Source organism: Buceros rhinoceros, unplaced genomic scaffold (assembly GCF_000710305.1).
Source record: "Buceros rhinoceros silvestris isolate BGI_N320 unplaced genomic scaffold, ASM71030v1 scaffold12525, whole genome shotgun sequence".
In the NCBI taxonomy this organism is placed as follows: domain Eukaryota; kingdom Metazoa; phylum Chordata; class Aves; order Bucerotiformes; family Bucerotidae; genus Buceros; species Buceros rhinoceros.
In genome coordinates, this window is record NW_010411255.1 from 31303 (window position 1) to 53426 (window position 22124).

Sequence of the window (22124 nt, forward strand, 5' to 3'; positions counted from 1 at the left end):
TTCCTGCTGTCACTAGTGTTTTTGTCACCTACAAAGTTCTCGTATTTCGTATGGTTATAGTGATTGTCAACCCCGTAAATCTGTAACTGGCAGGACAGTCTTGGAAGTGTGTTGGTGAAACTGCCGCAGATCTTTCCGGTTGCTGAACGTTAACTGATTGGTTTGTTTAGGGATGACTTTATCTTGTCGCAGGTTAAATCCTTTGTCAGAACCAGTGTTTGTTGGGTCCTTTCAAGGCATGATGTTGCAGATGTGAAGCTCACATCTATTTTCTTAGAAATAGATCAGGATGCTTTTTGTGAAAGTCTGAAGTCTGTTCCCCGGTGTGTGGCCAGCCAGAGAATTTGGTGTGCTTTAAGCATGATTTGAGTCAAAATTAGCCAAAAATCCCAGCTAATGTCGGTGCTATGTGAAGATTCTGCTTCATGCTACTGTTCCGCAGCAGTTAAACCAGTCCAGTGGGCTCACTGTGGTCCGAGGAGGGTGTCGTTGCCTTCTCTCCCTGCTCCCAGCCACTCTCCCCCTTCCCCTGAGCTGGCTCTGGTACTTGTTGGAGTGTGCTGCCACTTTAACCCACTAATCTAGTAAAAAATCCTGTCTAGCTGCTTTTTTCTTTCTTTCTTTTTTTTTCTTTTCCCTGGGATCAGGAATTAAAATTCACAGAGTGGTCTCATGGGTGAGCAGACACAGAGGGAAGTGGTGGCAGTCCAGGGCTGTAAAGTCATGTGGAAGGTTAGGGTGTCCTTCCACAGGACATGGTGAAACCTTCTGAGAACTTAAAGGCTGCTCAGCCATCCCAGACTAAATCATATAAAGAAACTTCACTTCAAATGCACCTGTTTGCTCTCGTGATCTAACCTGCACAGCCTTGTCTCAAAGGTGACTGGGGAATTTGGGTTCTCAAGGGAGCAACAATATAAAATGCTCTAAGTGTTTCTTGGTTGAGAGGGACTCCTACCGCACTGTGAAAAGTCTGCAGTGTTTCAGAGGATGATCAAGAATCCGTGTTTGGCCCAAATCACTTTTCAGGAATAGCACACAGCAGAGATTTGTGTCCCCTGTTGAGGAGCAAACTGGGGAAAGGACTTAAGTGCTGCGTCAGGAGTTGGGGGATGAGTCTCTGGGTTTGGGGGACACACTGTGCCCTCGCGCTGGTGGGTTTTGGAAGACCCACGTTGCAGTGCCTCGGTGGCCCGCGTGCCTCTTGCCCTTGTTTCTACCCCTGTGTCTGGGAAGGCGAGACTCCCATGGCAGTCGTGTTTATTTAGGCTTTGTTTTCCCCTGAAAAGGGGGCTCCAGTGAGGTGCCTGTGTTAAAATCTAGGCGACCTTTGTCTCGAGGAAGCGCAGTGTGCCAGCAGCTGACTCCACCGAATACCTCCAGCACTGGAGCTAGCTTAAGAAGCAAATGTTTGTCTTGAGCAGAAAAGCTCTTCAGGCAGCAGGGCTGTGCTTTTTAATTAAAATAGCTGTTAGCTCGGTCATATGCTCTTAAACACTAGCACAACGGTTACTCTTTCTGCAGGGCTTTAGGCACGAATTTTCAAAGGGGGGAGTTAAGGGTTCGATTCCTATTTAATTAGAGTAATATTTGTTCCCTACCTTGCTTTTCTTTGAAAATCCCAGCCTTAAACTCCGGGCAGACGTGACTTCTCTGTGCTGAGAAGGGAGGATAAACATCAAAAGGCTAATGTTTAACATTCTAATGTAAGATTGTATGCTCTGGTATTTTGTTTTTTAAAACTTTCTTTGCCAAATACCACTTTCTCAGCTTCTGTATCACAAAGTATACACTAACAAGTCATGTTAACTTAGCCTTCCCCAAAAATGCTGCCTTGCTGGAATACGTAGAGGCTTGAAATGTAGAGGAACTAACTGACACTAGATGACATGAATCATAAATGTTGAACATGCCAATCTCCTAAATGATGAAATATACATCCTGGCTGTTTTCTACAGAGCTTTATTTCCTGATGGAGTGCTGGGCCACACTCTTTTTTTTTTTGTTTGTTTTGTTTTCCTTATGGTTGGCATCTGCATACGTAAGGTGCAAAGAGCAGCCTTTACCTTTGTATGGGCGCAGGGAGGCTGGGTCATGCTCCTGCTAGAAGGGCAGTCGTCTCTCCCGGGGGTGTAGCAATGGCAGACTTTCTGGGGCCTTTCCAGACTTCATTCAACAGCGTAGTAGCCTCTTTGGTACTGGCTGAGATTTGTCTATGCCAGACTTGGCAAGCTGGCCGGTGACTCGCCGTCACTACCATGGTATCTTCAAGAGGCAGCTCTCTGAAAGAAGCCAAGGGGGATTATGATTCTCTTTCTTCCTTCATGTTTGAACTGGCAGATACAAAGGGAGCAGGAGCACGTGGCAGCCTCCTGAGCTGGCAGCTCTGAGTTGAAGTGTACAAACGATTTGAAGCATCGGACGTAAACAGACTTTCTCCTGGATGATGTTTGTTTCTCTTGTGTTGTGCCGAGCAGATTGATTGCAGAGGCATTAGAAGTCAAGCCATTAGTCATTGTCTTACCCAGTGTGGATTCTGGGACACCTCCCAGAACTCCCTGTTTGTTTCGTGCGGCTTTCCATTTCCCAACAGCAAGCCTTGGTAGGAGGTAGCTGTAATAAAACACCTGAGGTGTTAACAGCGGAGCTGATCTGATGACAGAAGGACAGCATCCAATTTAGACCATGCTGCTGCCTCTCCCTTTGTGCCTTTGGTGTCTGTCCAGGGCAGGAAGCACTTTTTGTGATCAAATGTGCCAAATAATCTCTTGTGGAGCTGTCTTTTAAGTTTTCAGTACATCTTGAATGTGGTTGTCACTAAAACAAAATAGGCTGGACTGCTCTGGTGAGGCTGGCTTGATGGATGGGTGCTGTGAGACCCAGCTAATAGGTAACACTTGCTTTATCTGCAGCTGGCTTGGTTCTGGCAGTTTCTGTCCTTTCCCTCGTACTTCGAAGGCGGTGATTTGTCTTTGGGTAATTGCTGCAGATGCATTGCTGAGATAGCTTGAGATTACGAAGCTTTTATTGTTGTACAGTTTGGCTCCAGCTGTTACATTTTTGCCTCGTAGACTTCTTCACGTGTTAGGTATTTCCCTGATTCACTGGATTTTCCAGAGGAGGTGAAGAAAAGGGTGAAATGGAGAGTAGCTTGGTGATGCGTACTTCCTTTTGGTTACTTCTCCATCCTGCCACTGTCCCAACATTTCACCTACCACTGCCGTAATAACCCAATCTGTCACTAGTGCCTCGCTAATAACTTCTAATGAATTTTGTTCTGTTCCTTTGCATTAGTGCCTCTGAAGAGCTCTGTTAGGACTGCCCTCTCTACCCATAGTCTGCGGGGAGAGATTTAGGGCAGTATTTAATGGATCAGGGCATGTGTAAGTCTCTTAAAGCCCAGAGGTTTGTATTTGGGGATTGTAAAATCCCTTGTAAAAGCCCTTTAGTTCCACTAGATGCTTCCCAGTGTGGTTATGAAATTAAACTCTTTTCTCCACCATATTAGCCTAAAACAAACACAGATGTTTACTGTTCGCTACAATTGTAGATAAATCTCCAGTTGTTCAAATCCTACATTAACCTCTTAAATTTTGTGGTACCTTGAATGGCATTTGGCGTTGTCCAAGATACAGTAGATCTATTAAAACTCCACACCTGAGGTTTGGGAATGGCTCCTACTGCTTTGCTGCTCTGTAGTGCTGTGTTTCAGTGCCACGAGGTCCTGGGGAAGGAGGACTTCTTTTGCCTCTTCCTTCTTCAGAAAGTTTCTGCAAAGGAAAAAATATTTGGCTTTGGCTTCAGCCCTTTTTTGGGGGGAAACTACCATAATACGTCAGTGGGGACGTCCTTTGCTAAACGCTCGTGGAACTGGGGGCGCTTTTTGCAGATGTAAACAGCACAGTCCACTGAATTCTGTGCGTGCCCGAAGCCGTCCTTGGAGCTGCAGTGGTATTCATGGGATTGCTGGCAGGGAGCCATGGAGATGGCTTTGTCGGAGGGTCTGGAATTTGGGTGTGATCTGGGTGTCACACTTGAGATCTCTTTCTCTCAGTGTTACCTGTTATTGTCCTGGATGTTTTTGTCTGTATGCAGGTGCTGCTGCTTTCAGAGAAGCTTGAAGCTCTTTGCTTTGAGATGCTTCGTGCTGATAAAGCAGGTTATATAAATGATCAAATATTTTTTGTATACTTTGCCACATGCTGTGTCTTTCCTGCAATAACTGTTGTATTATACTTTTTCTTATCTGTCTCCCTTTGTGAGTAACAATTGCTTTGTGAGTCTCGTATGAAATTCTTCTCTCCGGTCTGTCGGACTCTGAACTCTAGCCCTTTTCAGGGTCTTTTTTCAGAGGTGGTGACTGCAGTACTGCAGAACGTATTCCAGGCTGAAGCGATGCCATCGCTATTACACAGGAACAACTGTTTGCATTTAATATTCCTCCTTGTAGTCAGTGGCTTGTCAGCGAAGTTTATTTTGTTGATTAAAGCTGTGATTGAGCAGAGATCCCCACTGAACTCTTCCAGGGAAGCTGAAATGTTTCCTCACGTACCTAACCTACACCTTCTGCAATGAGTCTTTTTGCCTTTGTATTTTACTTGTTGTCTGTGCAACCTTGCTCGGCTGCATCTGTCTGAAATTCCCTGGCTTCCTTTTGGATGATATAAGTGTTATTTTTTTAGAGATCACTGCCTACTGTCCATCTCCTTCCAGGCCATTAATTAAATGCTCTAGCACCTGTACGTATTCAGTAATTGTCACTTAGTCTTTTCAAGGAGTGTGGATAATTCTGTGGATTAAAAATTAATGGAATGTTTTTTACAAATACACAGTCCAAAGACGTAGGAGCTCAGGTATTTTTCATGAACACCGTTTTACCGGAAGGCCTGAAGGTTTCATGCAGCCTTTTCCTTTACTTTTCCATCGGTCAAGGAGACTTACACAGCAGCTTGAAGAAGCTGAGCTTTGACCTGACTGGCCAACATGCTTCAGGCTGCACGATCAACACAGAGATTGTCCTTGTGTTCCAGAAAGAACGGGATGGAGGAACGTCCTTCCCCAGCCAGCTGGGGTCTGCCACTTGGCATTCTGAGCGTACGCTCGTTGGTTGGAGAGGGGAAGAAACTGCACGGTCCCTGGCGGTGTGGCGCTGCTAACCTTCTGCCACAGTTAGATTCAGTCATTTATACAAATACAGTTCCTTATCTCTTAGCCCGTTGTTGAGTCTTGATAAGATGCTGTTCACCTCTCTCTTAGTAGTCCTTTGAAACTTGGAGAAAAAATGTAAACAGTTCTGATGAGCCTTGCTTTCTTCAGCTACACCGATCGTGTTCAAAAACCATACAACAATCTTTGGAATACTTTGTGAATTCAGTTACAGTTTCAGAGAGTTTCTGTCTAAGTCTGGTTAGCAGCTTCCCAGATAACCTTTCGGGAAAGCTAGTGAGCTCTTCTCTGTGTGCTGGACCACTAGTCTGAGGTAAGTGACAAACTTCTGGTGAGGTGCTGAGAGGATGGGGGCAAGAAAGCTTCTTGAAACCTGATGCTCCTCTTCCAGTGAGTCTCTTAGGACCTTGAGGACCAGTTTGTGATTCTTTCCCTTTCAGTATCACTAAACTTTCTGACTTACAGTTCAGTCTGAGTCCAGTGCTGTCATGGTTGTGATTTTGAGAGAGATGGACATTGCTGTCTCCTTGCAGCTCGGTTTTCAAGAAACTGATTTTTTTTTTTTCCAAGGCACAGGAAGATATTTTCATCCTTTGTCCTACTAAATGCTTTTAGTACTTAAACTACATGTGAGATCTCCTCATGGGAGCTTTGGCCTCTGGTACTCCAGCTGTGCATCAGCATCTTTCCTGCTGGAGAGCTGCTAAGAGGCCCAGAAGGCTTTCTCCTTTATGAGAAGTCTGCTCTGCCAAAGATGAAGACCTCTGATTGAACTGACCGAAGGTCCTGCATTCAGCTGCAGCATCGGTGCCGTTGGGTTTGGGTTTTGTGCAAAGCCTGGGGGGTTTGGCAGGATCAGCCTTTGGAGGTGTCTGTTTTGCTGCTTCCCAGGGTGACTGTTCTGGTTTCTTAGTTGCTCAGACTAATACTCTGCTTTCTCAGCGTAGGGTTGTTCTCACTTTTTGTGCTATCCACCTTACCTTTATAAATCAGACTTTATTTTGGTTTTGACAAAAAGACCTCTAGGAGAAGGGTCCAGCTGTTTCTCATCAATGAAGTCTGGTACAACTGCTTGAGGGGCCTTGAACCACTGCATCCTGTGTCTGCCTAAAGAGACGTTCCCGGACTGTCCAGTTCCTGCTGGTCTGAAAGTGGGAGCAATCAAAGCAGCAAACATGTCTGTCATACTCCATGTGGCTTTTCTGAGGGGAAATATGCAGGAAGTCACTTAGTTTCGTAGTGGGCAAAAAGTGCCAAGAGTTGAAGGCTGTTCCCTTTTTCTACTTCTGGTTTTCAATTTTGAAATACCACATGGACAAGCTGTTTACTTTGTACAAGGTCACTTAGAACCTGAGTCGGCATTTTGCTGGTTTCCCAGGCTCTGCATGTATCAAGGTCAGGTTTGGCTTTCATTGGCTGCTTGGATAATTCATGTTCCCTTTCGTGTTGTCTTTTATACGTGTGTTGCTACATTTCCATTAAAATACTGGACAGTTCATATATTTGTGCTTGCCCTCACTAGTTCTCTCTATATTTACTACGTTTCTTTTTAGAAATGTGATTGAAACTAGCAAGAGGGCAAGAAAAACGTGAACAAGAAAAACTTTAGCTGATGTGGTTGTGCTGTTCAGAAGCCCTGGGTTATGAAGATTTGTGTTACACTGTACAATTCATAATGGAGTTTGCGCTTGGAAGTTGAATTTCAGTTCTGTGAATGAAAGATTTGATTCTTCCTGAAACTTAAGCAGAAAACAAGCTTAGCCAGTAGATGGCTACAAATAAATATTGAATTTGGTTTAGTTACACTTAAGTCAAAGCAGCATCCCTGCTTCCAGGGATCATCCCAGCAATCTTTTGTCCCAAATGAGGAATGCTTGACATATCAGAGAGAGGATTTGTGCAGGACGTTCACTGAGAAGTTTTAAAATTAAATTCTATTTTGTCTGACACTAGAAGAGTCTTTTGTCTTTGCTGTGAAAAAGTCATTCAGGAAGCTCCCAGGACAGACACTACACTGAGACCTACATCAGTAACGACAGAAGCATCACATCTTTTTTTTTTTTTTTTTTTTTTCCAGCACCTGCCCAAAATATATTAACCTGTTTCTCTCATTTGCACAAGGAATTGAAGTCTATTGAGGGCAAATCGGCCCTTTTGGGAGATAGAGAGGTTGTGGCCAGCCTGCAGTCCCGCTCAGAGTTAAGTGATGCTGCTGCTTTGAGAGAGGGCAGTCTTGAAAGCCATTTACAAACGTGTGTGCTGGTTTCTAGGGGAAAAACCCCACAAACCAACAGCAACAAATCTAACCAACCAAACAGCAACAACAAAAACAAAAACACACAACTAAAACACCCCTTCTGGAAACCTCTGCTGAAGAATTGTAGAATTGACCATTAATCCCATGTTGATAACACCCGAAGATTCAAAAACACCATCTAGGCAACCCTAGGGTACCAAAGGACCTCAAACCCCACCTAACACCCCTTCATTTCTCTGTTTTAAAGACTTTGGGCTAGAGAAGGCTTTTTTAAGCCACTCCAGCAATAAGAGCTCAAGCATTTTTAGTGAACTTGAAATGACTTCGCATTCTTACCAGTACACCAGCTCCAGTTAAGAAACGCGAGTGCCTTGGACTTTAGTCTGGGATCTGTAGTCTTTTAAAACATTGTTCCAAGATCTTTCAAAAACTATTACATTGCCTGGAGATGACGAGACCAAGTACTTACTAACACAGTTAGATTGATGTGCTCTGCTTGCCTTATGGTGCTTTTCTTTCATATATTTTTTTGCCCAGGAGTAGAGTCTGGGTTTCAATTATAACTTCAAGAAAGAGCAAGTTTTTTTCATTAAGATGCTCAGTGGTAAAACGCGATAGTTAATTGCTCATTTTATGCCCCTCATGTATTGAGTTGAATTTCCTTTGCTTTTAAACCAAACTGCAATAAGATGGAGCTCTGTTTGATACATATTCATAATTAAACACAAATATGGTTGTGATCTGGTAGCAGCAAAAGGAGCCCTAGAAATCAGAGAAGCGAATTGAAGATCAGATTTAAGGAGCTCAAACGTGGCACGTTCTTGAAATACAGTTGAATTGCTCAAAGAAGTTTAAGCTCTGCTTTTTCCTCTTCTTGTGGAGACATTGATAGACCTTATTAAAAGATTTGATTTAGTTTAGGCCTGAAATAGGGACTAGCCTGGGACGTAGGGTCAGTGCAAGGGTGTCAGTGATATCACTTGGTGATATCAAAGGTATCACTTAGTACTATCTGTTCTCAAAGTGGAAAATAAGCGCTGGGGAAAAAAAGAAAAGAAAAAATCTTAAGCGTTGATACTACTCCTGGCCCTTAAAAGAGTTTATATGAGGGAGTATTTGCCCACCTTTGCTTAAAATCAAAATAATAAGAAAAAGAAAACCACAAGCACGCACACACAGCCTCCTCCAATCCACCAAAAAACTCCCACAAAACATTACATTTCAGGAGTTCTATTCAGAGTGATTTGGAGCGAGGCAAAACAATCTGGAGTGGCGTGGCGACTTCAGCGCTGAAAACTCTTCACGCTTTAGTGATACCGAGTTTGAACTGGCTGCAAGAACAGCTGTGAGTGCCGCGAGAACGCTTCTGCGAGGTGATTGCACTGCGGCTGAGCATTAGTCAGAGAGGACGTTCTTTGATCGGGCTTGGGCTCCCTCCAAGAAAAGAAGGAAAATCACTTTTATAATAAGCAAATAACGTCTTGATTTTTTTTAAAAAAAGGAAGTCAGTTGCATTGGTTTATGAGACACACGACTGCTAGGAGCCGGTCGGAGATAACGGACTCTTTCCAGTTGCGTTACTGATAAGTTAATATTGAAAGCTAATGAACCAACGACTTCTATTATGACATCTGCATGGGTTGATTTTTTCATAGTGCGGAGAGCTGTGTTTTGCAGATAACAATTATCAAGAGTTAGACTTCCCCCCAACTGTTTCACTAAGTAAACTGGGAAGTGAGGATTAATTCTGAAACGTCTATTGTAATGAGTTTTACTGTTAAAATTGTATTTTCTTTTTTTTCGAAGTGGTAGTGGTAAGAGCCTTGGTTTGAAGTAGTTGTACCGGAGGAAGGGACGCACACACAGAACCAAGTCAGTTGTGCAACTTCTCCCTTTTTTTTTAATAATAACTTTATTTCTTTGCCACTAAGGAAAAACAGTACAGGGCTCAGAGGACCAAAGGTTAAGATTTATTTAAGCACTTGAAAACAAAAGGAATCATTATTTGAATGTAGTAGATGGAGGTGGTTGAGACCAAACATTTTTACATTCCTGCCAACAATAGATATTTCAGTTCTGTGTTGGAGGAGGGTGTGTGCATGCGCTTGCATCATAATTTCTGGCCCATTAATGAACAAGGTGAGTGTTAAGCAACATCTAGTAAGTATTTTTACATTGGCAAACCTGAATAAATTGGAGCCCAGGCAAACTGGCAGGGAAGAGCTGTGGCTGGCTCCTGAATTTCTTACTCATGGAATACACGGGGAATTCCAGACAGATGTAAGGCTGCAGCTGATGCAGAAGCTGGAGATGACAAGCAGGAGGATCTTGGTAGTAGCAATGCAGTTACTTAAGAGTCTTGACCCGGATAATGGAAAGAGCTGTGGCAGGCCAGTGAGGGAGGTGATGGCGTCAGCTGGAAGGAAGGGAAAAAAGGGCACATCAAACAAATCTAATCTTATTTTCTGATAAAGGGTAGTCTTTTGGTGCTACATGTATCATATCAACATTTTAGGAAGGGTGGTAACAGCAAGTTAAAAGGAAGTGTGTCCCCCCCACCCCAAACAAAGCAAAAACCCCAGTGAGCTTTCTGTGCTGGAGATTTATTAACGTAACAGAAAGGGAGGAAAAGTTATCAAAAAGAAGAGCACGGACTGTGACCAGTACTCCGTGGCTGCACATGCACACCCGTATGCCAGTCTGGGAGGAAATTAGCTGGTGCTTAGCCATAAGGTTTTATCTTTTCAGGAAACTTTAAGAATAATAACTTGAAATTTAAGCTAAACAATTTCAGCTTAAAAGTAAACCATGCAACCTTAATCTGGAAGATGAAGAAGTGTTGAAACAAAATGGTGATGCAGGTGGTAGGTTCTCCAGATCTTTGTGTCAAAGCAGGATGGGTTTGGATAAAGAAATACATGAGTAAAGGTGAATTGCAGACCTTCTTATAGATGCGACTGTGAAATTCATATCCTTTGAAACTGATTTAATACTTGATGGTCCAGCGGTCCTTTTCCTTCAAACTCCCGGAAACAGTGCATTGGGTTCTTTCCCTCCAGTATCTCCAGTCATTAAAGTGTTTCATCAGAGTGTTTATTTTGTCTCTGAAGGAAAAAAAAAAAAATCAAGAAAACCAACAACCCAGCAAACTCCAACTATTTGTGGTTGTCTGTGGAAATACCTGAGGGAGGGGGAAAGAGAATTTTAGGTAGAAAAGTCTCAATTCTGTTCTTCCTCAGCAAGTAATCTTCATTGCCTAATTTTATAGGAGAGCATTAAGGTCTCCTGACAAGAGTTTCTTTGCTGCTGGGCTGGCGACACCGCTTTGGCCAAGGTTTTCTTGGGAGGCCGTCTTCTCTCAGTCCCTCTGGCTGTGCGGGCGGACCATCATTCTTCCTGTACCGCAGGATCCTTCCTATGCTGCAGGCTGCCTGCTGGCTCGCACGCGGGGGTTCTTTAAAGTTACTGGCAGGTTTGCCCCCTTTGCTCATTCTTCCTGTACCGCAGGATCCTTCCTATGCTGCAGGCTGCCTGCTGGCTCGCACGCGGGGTTTCTTTAAAGTTACTGGCAGTTTAGCTCCTATTGCAGGCTCATTTCAGGATGCTACTTGTCTTTGCCTAATCTGATGACAGCATTGTTGGAGGTTCTCTGGCTCCAAAGTCCTAGCAATACGAAGTAGCCATCGGGTTGGACTACAGTGTTTCCCTTGGTTATGTTGTCTCTGCAATAATCTTACTGAGTCTGAACTTCGCTTGAACTCCTTTTTTTTGGTGTATCAGGCCAGTTTTGCACTGAAGACGTTGATGAATGCCAGCTGCAGCCCAACGCTTGTCAGAATGGAGGTACCTGCACCAACCACAACGGAGGCTACGCCTGTGTCTGTGTCAATGGTTGGAGCGGGGACGACTGCAGTAAGAACATTGACGATTGCTTCACTGCCTCCTGTGCTAATGGATCTACTTGCATTGATCGAGTGGCTTCTTTTTCATGCATTTGTCCAGAAGGAAAGGCAGGTAAGGACAGGAAACTTACAGGTCTGGCACTTAATAGAAGATGCTTCCTGAAGTTTACGCATGCGCTTAAAGTGGTCTGTTCCTTTTACACGCTTTGTGACCAAACCAGGAAGAACAAAAGGAAACGCGTGCTGTCCACGAGCAAAGACCTTTTAAACCTCTGTAGCTTGGGACAAAGAAGTCTTTGTATTAGGCTGGAAGATAAACTTATTAGGGTTTAGTCTGCGAGGAAAGCAGATCTATCTCTAGCCCTTAGCAGGACTTGTATTTGCCTGAGAAGTTATGCGTAAGGGTGACCTGCTCTGTGCTGCTTATGATAATTGTACTTAAAATTGTCTGGAAGGAGCATTTAGGTATTTTTGTGTGAGGGAGGATGCCCTTACTGGTGTAGCAGAAAATTTGCTGTAGTAAGGTAGGTAAAAATACGAAGGTCTCCTAACTACTGCCTGGAAATACAAGCGATCACCATATCTGAGTTAGGAAAGCGAGCCTTATGTGCGCCTGTGTTTTCAGCTGTCAGAAAAATCATCATGCTGGTTAGAGAGAAGTCGGTTAACTGCTCCAAGAAGGAGATTTTGGTAATGGTAAGCCATTGTACTGCTCCAGAAGTGCTGAAGACACCTCTGAAGTCACAGAATCTAGATTTAAATATAATGTTTTCTAAGTGAGTGGTAAAATCTCTGTGGTAGTCTGTGGGTTGAAGTCTGTAAGATACTGCTCAAGCTTCTGGATGTGGGAGTCTCTATTTGAAACAGAGGATTCAATTGTGTAACGTACACCCTTGACTCTTATGTCTCTCTTTTTTGAATACTCTCGGATGCTTCTGTAGGTCTCCTGTGCCACTTGGATGATGCATGTGTCAGCAATCCATGCCAGAAAGGTGCTCTGTGCGATACCAATCCTGTGAACGGACACTATATCTGCACCTGTCCTCAGGGCCATAAGGGAGCGGACTGCACTGAAGACGTGGACGAATGTGCAATGGGTGAGTTTCTGTTTGCTGCTTCTGAGTACACCAACAGAAAGTTGGGGCGTTTGCTTTGTGAACTTATAGAGGGGCACGAATTCCCATTTTGTCATAGCTTCTCGACCTAAGTGCGACTGCTTTCCTGCTCTCCCCCTTCCACTTCAGTGTCTTTAGATGAGCGTTAAATCTTATGTGAGTCTGGGGGCACAGGGCTGACTCAGAGTAGCTGTCTGTGTTTGACCTGTTTTCCTCTGGAATATGAAAAGCAGCGAGAGGCTTCAGCATTCTTCGTTGCACCAGAGGGCTTTAGCGTTGTGCCAAGAGATGTGATGCTTAAGGTGACCCTTAGAACTGCAATGAACCACCAAAGTACCGCAGTTTGTGTGGGAGTTGTTGCAGCTCCTGCCTTGCTAGGAATATATCAAGGCCGTTTGGCAGCCGGAACGGGGCTGGATCTTTTGAGTGCTTTCTGAGATGGGTGACTGCGTGCGCTTTTATAGTTCTCTGCTATCACGCTATTGTGTTGTTTTGAGAGCGGGCTGGGGTCTCACAGACTTGCTTAGGCGCTTTGTGAGTGCTACTTCATGCTTCTAGAGTGGGATGCATGAAGGTAATACCTAACCAGCACTCGTGGAAGGACTGGAAAGAAGCACTTCTTTGAATTTCTTTCCTCAGTTTGCCTTGAACAAGAGTGCTGTTCCTTTTCGAAAACTTGTGAAGGACTACTTTAATTGCTTTGTGGCTCTGGTGGCATCTTTTCAGCCTCAGGAGTGAAATGAATATAAAAGATGACCTAGAGATAAGGCCTTGAAAGCATCGTTAGTTCTTTAATCCCTGCTAGTTGATCCTCTTAAGAACGGTCATTAGAACCACGGACCAGAGCTGCTCCTTTGGACCATTGGCAATCTTTCTTTTTGACTCTGACAGGCAATTAAGTGCCACATGTTTTCTTCAATCACATTAGCCTTTCCCCAGAAGGATGACCAGTCTTTCCCTGGTATTACTTGCCAGAAAGGAATGACCACTGGAAAAGACCATGACTAATAAAGAATGCTGTGGCTTTCCTGCTCCAAGGAGAGTTTTTGACACTCAAATTTTTCTTGCAGCAAACAGCAATCCATGTGAACATGGTGGGAAATGCGTAAACACGGAAGGCTCTTTCCACTGTGAGTGTTTGAAGGGCTACACAGGACCTCGCTGTGAAATGGACATCAACGAATGCCATTCCAATCCATGCCAAAACGATGCCACCTGTCTGGATAAAATCGGAGGATTCACGTGTCTCTGTATGCCAGGTGAGGGGACTTCTGACAAAGATGAGGCTTCCAGCAAAGGGAAAAATCAGAAGGGCAGAGAGGCAAAGCATAGGGAGGGTTGTTGCCAGCTCTGCTGAGGTGGAACACAAAATTGCAAAGGGGCGAGGCTAAGTAAAACCACGAGAGAGAGCTTGCTGCGGTGGCACCAGCCAGGAGGACTTGGCACTTGTGTTGGGGGAGGGAGAAAGCAATTAAAGGACCGAGAAAGGAACCGATCTGTGGACGAGCAGAGGAAGAAACATTCTGAGCCGGACTCACAAACATACTTGTTACCATCCCTGGTAAAGTGCATGTGCCAAAAGTTATTTTTGTGAAAGCAAAGCAGGTGCAAACTTGAAAGAGCGACTGTGTTTTGAGATAAGTACCTGATGATTCTGGATAATAGTGTTCGGGTTTTTTCTCTGCTTAAAATACTCCAAATGATGCAAACTGCCATTGACCTGAGGAAATAATTGTAAAAAAAGTTACTTGATTGAAATGGTGCTTGTAAAATTCATGCGTCCACCGTACCAGTGACTGTATCGCTTGCTATTTTGCTTTCTGATAGTGGTAAAAGAAGCAAAGGGTGCAATCTGCAGTGTTACAATGAAAGAATTGTGACCCCTGCAGGTGATCAGCTGATACCATGAAAACTGAGATGAGTTTTTATCAGTATCTAATCAGTTTTGAAGGATGGAACGCTAGCGCCGAGTGTTTCACCCTTCTTAATGTTTCTTTTCTACTCTGTCTTTAGTTAAAAAGCCTTGAGCCAAAATTATCTGCTCTGTTTTTTTACCTTTTACCTGAGATTGGTTCATACCGAAATACGTTGTTACCTTCCAGAGTGTTAAAACATAACGCCTTCTCATCAAGTGGGAGAAAACATTAGATGTGAATTCAGCACAAACATCTCTTGTTACTGCTGATTAAGTGAGCATGTTCAGCCACAGCAAAAAATACACATTCAACATCCCTTTTTAACCTCTGGGGTATTTTCTTACCTTCTAGGATTTGTCCAAACTGCAGACTTGTAGTGGAACTGGACGGTGACTTTCAGCGCTGGTGTAAGAGGCAGTTACACTTTCAAGGGCACTTCCTAAGGCCTTCAGTCACCTCTTTATTATTTATTTTTATCAGGTTTTAAAGGTGTTCACTGTGAAGAAGATATTGATGAGTGTCTGAGTAATCCCTGTGTGAACAACGGAGAGTGTCTTGATAAAGTCAACCGCTTCCTCTGTGTCTGTCCTCCGGGTGAGTATTGATTTCTGGAAGCTTTTCCTGCTTCACCTTACCAGGAAGTGCATAGCTAACCAGGGAGAGGTTGTAGGGGGTCTGCTCCTTGTGAGCTCCTGGCTCTTAGTGCAGCATCTGTTTGCATGAGTGAGTTGCGGTCACCGGGAAGAAAGAACAGACGTGTACTGGTTGCAATAGTGTTGTGCCTGTAACTGAGGAGGTGTTGAGAAACGCTTGGGTGTCTCATCTTCTTAAAGGGCAGTTGGCAGCAGGAACGTCTGTTGTTGTGGATCTCATAGAGAGATAGAGATGAATAATTCGAAATACATTTTAAAAATCAGAGCCTCTGCATGAGGATTTTCTTTTTTGAGTTTCTTAGGCAGAAGCCTTTTTTGCATCAGTATAGTTTGTGTGACTTGCATGAGGAGAGAGATGGATTGGGTCTCTGCTTTAAAAGATAAATGCTAAGCTGAGGGATCGATGTTAGCCATAGGATAAACTTCTTTTGTTTTCCTGAAGAGTTACAAAAAGTTTTGAGTTCAAAATATACTTGACAAAAGCCTGCTCAGCATCTCTTTGTATTGATTTTCTGGCTCTTTCAATGGCTCCTTCCTACAAGAAACATTCCTGGAGAGTTGTTTTTTTTTTTTCTTGAAGTGCTTAAGGATCTGCATCATCTGACATAACCTGTGGGTAGTTCATTAACTGTTTCGAGAAGTGCATTGAAAGAGACAGTGCTGTCTTGTACCACATTCCACACTGCTGTAGCAGTTCTGGCTTGATGTATGCATCAGCGTTTCATTCTAAGTCACTTGCTTCAACTTCTTGGAAGTTTTTATTAGTGGCCTCTCAGTTTTACAGACAGACGTACTGTCCACTTGCTCTTCATCTGCTTTATTTCTGTTTGAATTGGCTATCTCAGTTTTCAAGCTGAGGCTCCTTTGACCTGGAGGATGGAAACTGTGTTTTGGCTGGTGGTTTGGAGGAGGAACCAGTCCACTCAGGGTGTGATGTGTGTGCTTAATGATGCGACTGCGTTTAGGTTTGCTGAGCTAATATTTGGGTGGTTTTAGGGAGTTGCGAATAAGTAATTCCTGACAGTGCAGCTGTTTAGATTAACTACCTCAGATTACTTTGGCATTTTCATCTTTTTTTTTTTTTTTTTTTTTTTTTTTTTTTTTTTTTTTTTTTTTTTTTTTTTTTTTTTTTTTTTTTGCCTTTCAGGATTCAGCGGTGCCGTGTGTCAGATTGATATAGACGACTGCTCCAGCACACCGTGTCTCAATGGAGCCAAATGTATCGACCATCCCAACGGCTACGAGTGCCAGTGCGCCACAGGTTAGTCTTGTGTCCAGAGCCCCTGCGCTGGAGATGGCGTGTAACTGAAACACATAAAGGGGTGCTCAAAGTGTCAGCATTCGTTCTTCTTCTCTGAAGACCTGCTTGTTTGTTGCCGAGGCTATGTGTACTCCGTTGCAGCAGAGAATAGTGTTTAAGTACAGAAGCCTTTCACTTGAACGGGTAGGAGTTCTGGCCTCCCTTTTCAGCCCCATCTCTTGCTTCCAGAAGGCGTGTTCTTCTGTACTGGCTACGGAATCCATCAGTGGAAAAACAGCAGTGTGAAGCCTTTTATCTGTGGCTGACCTTTCTTTCTTCCAAGCGGGGTTATACAGAGTACAGTTGAAGAACAAGAGATGGACAGAGCAGTACTACTGTGTATTCTGATTTCTGTTGTGTCAGGCTGTTTTATGTCAAAAGTGGAAGATGAAATGCGGTAAAAATTGTGTCCATGAGTAGCTGCCTGCTGGAATGTAAAGTTATTTGTCAAGTGTCACAATGAAATTTTGAAAGGGCTGTGGATGGAAATGAGGTGGTTTTTTTGCTTGAATACACTAAATTCCTTTACTCCTTGGTGAATTATGCATTTAGAAGCATCAGGTTTAATTACGGGATTACCTTATCTTCATACCTCTAGGAGTGATGTAAATATATTTTATCTTAATTTTTACATCTGATCAAAGTAGAGGGTTCAGAGGAGTTCCACTCTAATAGTAAGGAATGACTTTTGGTTGCTTTCAGTGAATGGTGCCTGATGCATTGCTCGTGATGCAGGTTCAGGTGTGGAATGCTTTGAGAAGAGGCTGAACAGTTTCTGGAGCTACCCTTGTCCCAGAAACGTGCTGTTGGGTTGGCTAGACACATGTACTGTTTTCCTCAATTTGAATCATACCAATCATCAAGTTGTTGAGGTGAATTCAACTTCACTTATTCTGTCCTGAACTGAATATAGCAGAGATTAGCCTAAAATCTTCTCCCCAGTCTCTTTTCATGCACGTTATCTTCCCCTTCCCCAAAGTGCTGGAAGAAGCAACGAATTTGTTGGTAGTTGGGGAGTGCAGTAGTTCCAATCAGGAGAGGAATAATTATTCTGTCGGAATTCTGCTTTAAATTACTGCATGTGACAGAATGAGCTGACATGTACAAAAAAGAAGAAAAAGCTCAAATCTCTTCCAAACTTGGAAACAATCTTAGAAAGTCTTTCTCAAGCTGGTGTGTGGTCTGGTGCTTTCATTTACCAAAAGTGCAGAACTGTTTGTGCGAATTTTGGCTCATGTAGTGGAGGACAATGAGGAGAGCTGTGCCTTGAAAAGCATGTTCTGAATTTGGGCACTAAGCTGCTGGAACCACCTCAGGGTGGAAAGCCTGGGTTTCCCAGGTGAGGAGGGAAGGCTACCGCTTGCGTGGAGGCACATGATGTATGGAGCATTTTCAAGGACGGGGCTGAAAGCAACCAAATGTACGTTAGTGAAGCAGCAGCTCTTAGTAAAACCCTTGGTTAGCACTTGGCCGAAAACCGAAGAGGATCTCTGTAGTACAGCTTTTTTCTGTCCTGTCTGAGGGATTCTTAGATATTCCAGTGGGTTTTTTTTCTAGTCTAACTCCTGCCTGCAAAGAGGTGAATCATCTCCCAGTAGGTATGTGCAGCTAGAAGATAAAGACGACACCTGATCTTTAGGTGGTTCAGTTGAGCTACAATAGGAAGCAAGGTGATAATTTTTTGAGTGAATATACGCTAAGTATTGTATTGACAGCCTTCTGTAAGACTGAAATGTAGAGTTCATCACTGGGGCAGGTCAGTTACTGGCAAGTAACGTTGGAGTATGTTCTTGCTCTGTTAATCTCCTATGATGAATGACACGTGTTCCCTGAATGGTAATCGCCAGCTGCCGAAGTGATTGAAAACTGCAAAATGTTTGGCCGAATGCTGTACAGATAGCTCTATTTACTGCTTGCTTTTTGTCTTTTCTTTCCCTTCTGGCATTGTTCCACTTCTCCTTCCCAGTGGTAGATCATGGCTTTTCTTTTCTTTGAGTTGTCTTAGGTCTTTCCTCTTTTCTTCGCCTCTGTCTTATCTTTTTTGTTTCTTTTTTTTTGCCACTCTTCGTCCTCTTATCGGTCTTTCTTCCCTCCCTAATGTCTTTTTTATATCCATCTCTCTAACTAGCTTCCCTTCCCTCTCCCCACCTACCTCCACACCCATTCATCCATGCATACGTTCGCAGAACTTGGGAACGTTAGCCGTCACCTGGTATGTTTGACCAGAGAAATAACCACAAACCTGTATGAAAAATGGGGAGCCTGTTATCCACTTAAAATACTCAGGTGAGAATCACTCTTCAGCTGTTGAAATTCCCTGCAGCTTGGCTTGTATCAGTCTCCAGTTGATGTCTGAAATTTGAAGTTCTGCCTTCCTAATCTTCAGCTGCTGGAAGGCAGTGTGAGCTGTTGCTCCAAAACCTCATCTCTGAAAACCGTTTATTTTAAATAGTCTTTGTTTCCTACAGCTCTGCTCCGTCGTGGAGAACAGGGCTCTTGAGGGGAGTTGTTTACAGCTCTTCGCTTCCTGAACTGTTGCTTTGCCCTTCTGGTGAATAGATTCTGTCCTTCTCTGTTGCTCAGGATGTTTCCGAGCTGAAGCAGAATGAAACAGGCCAACCTGTTGCTTGTTTCATTGCTCCTAACTGAAGAGGTTGCATGCAGTGTCTTGTGAATTTGCAGTTGGTGCTTGCTTGGTGTTACAGGAGGTTTTCTCAGTGAGAGGGGCAAGAAGCTTTTTAAGAAACATTGCTGCCGAAGCTTTGACATAAGCCAAGGGAGTTCCCTTGGGAAGGTTTCTGCAGTAATTTCTCATACTAAAATAAGTCAACCCCCCTGGTATTGTGTAGAGGAAATAATGACAGGAGAGTGCCTTTGGATAGTTTATACTGCTGGAAGTAAATATTTCTCATGGAGATTTACATGATTCCTCCTGTTCCTACTGCTCTGAATGACCCAGAGGTAACCACTTGCAATGCCAGGCCTCTCCACGCAAACTGCTGTTCTGTAATGCTGTGAGCAGCGGAAGGGCGTTGGTTGCCAGGGCTGGAAAGTGGGCAGCCGTTGGGATGCCCCGGTCCCCTTCGCGCTGTCTGCCACTTTAATGATCCTTAAGCATATTCTTTCTATATTTACGTGATAGTCACTGCCGCATCATACCAGCTAACTTCGTAATTACTCCTGTTCGTCATTTTTCCTTAGGTTTCACTGGCCTTCTGTGCGAGGAGAATATCAACAACTGTGATCCTGATCCTTGCCACCATGGGGAGTGCCAAGACGGGATCGATTCGTACACGTGTGTATGCAGTCCTGGCTACATGGGCGCCATATGCAGCGAGCAGATAGACGAATGCCACAGCAACCCTTGCCTCCATCAAGGGCGCTGCATTGACTTGGTCAACGGCTACCAGTGCAACTGCTTGCTGGGCACCTCAGGTACGTCAAGCACAAGTGGAAGGATTCTAACGGAATTTATTTAATTATTTCTCATGTGTGCTCTGGCCTGTGCTAAGTTTGCGTACAGAGATAAGGTCATGGTATGGGAGTATGATTTTCACGTTAGTTTTCCTTGCTTAATTTTCCTGTGTTCATGTGGATTGCCCAACCCTCACTGGCACTGCAAGGAGTCTTGGAAGGATTTACCTCCTCTTCATTCCCAAAATTCAGGCATGCAGGAAAAAACGTAGGCATGGCGTTCAAAATGGTTTATTCTTTTGTTTCAATGTTTAGGACAAGTTCAGGGTCAGCACCCAGTGACTGAGGTGATGCTCCTGGGTGTCGCAGCGCTTCTGCATCATCACCTGTTTAACTTGTCCTAGTGCATGTAGAACTCTGAAGCAGGGGGGATTTTTAATTTGGCAAATTCTGGGAAATAGGTTTGTTGTCATCTTTGTAAGATCTTGCCTCCTTATTCCTCTAACTTTCTTTTCCAGGAGTGAACTGTGAAAATAACTTTGATGACTGTGCAAGCAACCCCTGCATTCACGGGGACTGCATTGATGGCATTAATCGCTACAATTGTGCCTGCAAACCTGGATTTACAGGTAAAGTCAGCTGCCCAGCAGCTTTGAGCTGTTTTGAAGATAGTTATCCAGGCACCAGAGATAGCTGGTCTTCGCGTGCTGATTGCAAGGGGTTCAGTTAGTATCTCGGTAAATCCTCCTAATCTTTGAATCTCAGCGTCCTACATTACAGCGAGTTCTACCAAGCAGAAAAAAGGCCTAATCTGGGCTGGGAAATGCCAGTCTTGTTAGGTAATTACGCCCAGTTCACGGTGCTTGGTTTTATAACAAATAAACCCACGTGACTTGGGTTTATTATTTACAGCTTCTTTTCAGGGACAGAGAGATTGCGGACAATGTAGAGAGGTGTTTGAGTAGACAGTACCCCGTGGGCTGACCTCCAGGACTCCCGTTATTGGCAGGCCCCGGCCGCCCCGTGCCCGGGTCTGTGATGTCTGGAGGTAGATGCCCGGGTCTGTGATGTCCGGAGGTAGAGCAGCGACTATTTCACAGGCACCCCCTTGCCGTGGGGAAGGAGCCTGCGTGCCCTTGTGAGGTTGAGAGCCGTGCTGGTGGTGGCATGTGCCTCCGGTGGGGTCTCCCAGGCCAGACAGGTGTCAACTGAAGGGTCAGACAAAGTGTGTCCATGGGCAGGATGGGCTCACTAGCCTTCGGGCAGCCATCCTAGGAGAAGGACAACTCTGACTCCAAACCCCCGGGCAGATGGAGCTCGTTTAGCCCTGTAAGGCTCCATCTCAGAGAAGGACACTCTAACCAAACCTATGACCCAAGGACTTTGCTGTCACCCTCCAAGCTTGCTAGGTCCTGGGAGATGAACCTCAGGTGTAAAGGGTGGAGCCAGTTCCGCGCACGCTGCGCCTCACCTAAAAACCCCACCGCGCAGCCCCGAAGGGTGCACTCATCGCTTGCAGTGAGCGTGGGAAAAGCCCTTCCCAGATCTTCGTTCGCGAAGCCAAGCCAAGCCAACCCCGCGGGCTGTGAACAGGAACAGCATTTCTCTCTCTCTGAGGGCAAAGCATTAACTCAGTGTTCTAATGAGCCGCTCTCCACACTGAAGTCTCCAACTGAATAACTTGCTTTTTTTCGGTACTTCTCTTCCATAGGGCGGCTTGTTCCGTCTCCTTTTTGAATGAAAAAGATTTATCTAATATAGTAAAAGTCGGGCTGAAAATAAAAGTTTTCAGGCACTTCTGGATCTATGCTAGATCTACAGATCAGCCCTATTTCTGATGACTAAAGCACATCTCAACACTGTTTATAATGGACTTAATATGTTTTGAGCCGTTTAGGGTAATAGGCTCATAAAATAATTGTCGTAAGGCAGTTGGTGCTGTTTGTAACAGTTTTCCCATCTCGTTTGTTACTGTTTATTACTGAATGACTCTAATTAGGATTGATCTGAAATGCATTAGAAGTAGCACTAAGAGGTTTCATATGCCTTGTGCTTTTCTCTTGGTGTCTCTCTCAACTTCCGACGCTCCTTCCTTCCTTTGGCTCTGGCACAGTGGTACTCCTCAGTCCCCAGAACAGGAAGAGGCGTGATCCTGATCACTCTTGCCTTTCAGTCCTCTGTTGCTGGCACACCATCTTCATTATCCTACTGGACTTTTAATGTTACGCTCCTAAAATAATTCCGTAATGTGACAGATCGGCATGTTCCAGTATTTAAAGGGCTGGCTTGCGCGGGGTCTCGTTACTTTGTCCTTTCCATATGTTAAAAATGCTTTCCACTTACTGCAACGTTCACTTTGTTTAGCTTTCCAGCCTCACAAGATCTTATGGTCACTGATTCA

At 44.2% G+C, this 22124-nt stretch overlaps 1 protein-coding gene across 1 annotated transcript in view; it reads left to right on the forward strand.

Moving 5' to 3' along the window:
• The window catches only part of NOTCH2 (notch 2), a gene marked incomplete at its 5' end in the record, with an annotated part of 74808 nt that overhangs the window by 22131 nt on the left and 30553 nt on the right, over positions 1-22124 (forward strand). Inside the window, 7 exons of the mRNA XM_010135946.1 lie at positions 11204-11437; positions 12267-12422; positions 13511-13699; positions 14837-14950; positions 16157-16270; positions 19511-19744; positions 20242-20352. Of these exons, the coding sequence (XP_010134248.1) occupies positions 11204-11437; positions 12267-12422; positions 13511-13699; positions 14837-14950; positions 16157-16270; positions 19511-19744; positions 20242-20352 (1152 nt within the window). The remainder of the gene's footprint in view (positions 1-11203; positions 11438-12266; positions 12423-13510; positions 13700-14836; positions 14951-16156; positions 16271-19510; positions 19745-20241; positions 20353-22124) is intronic.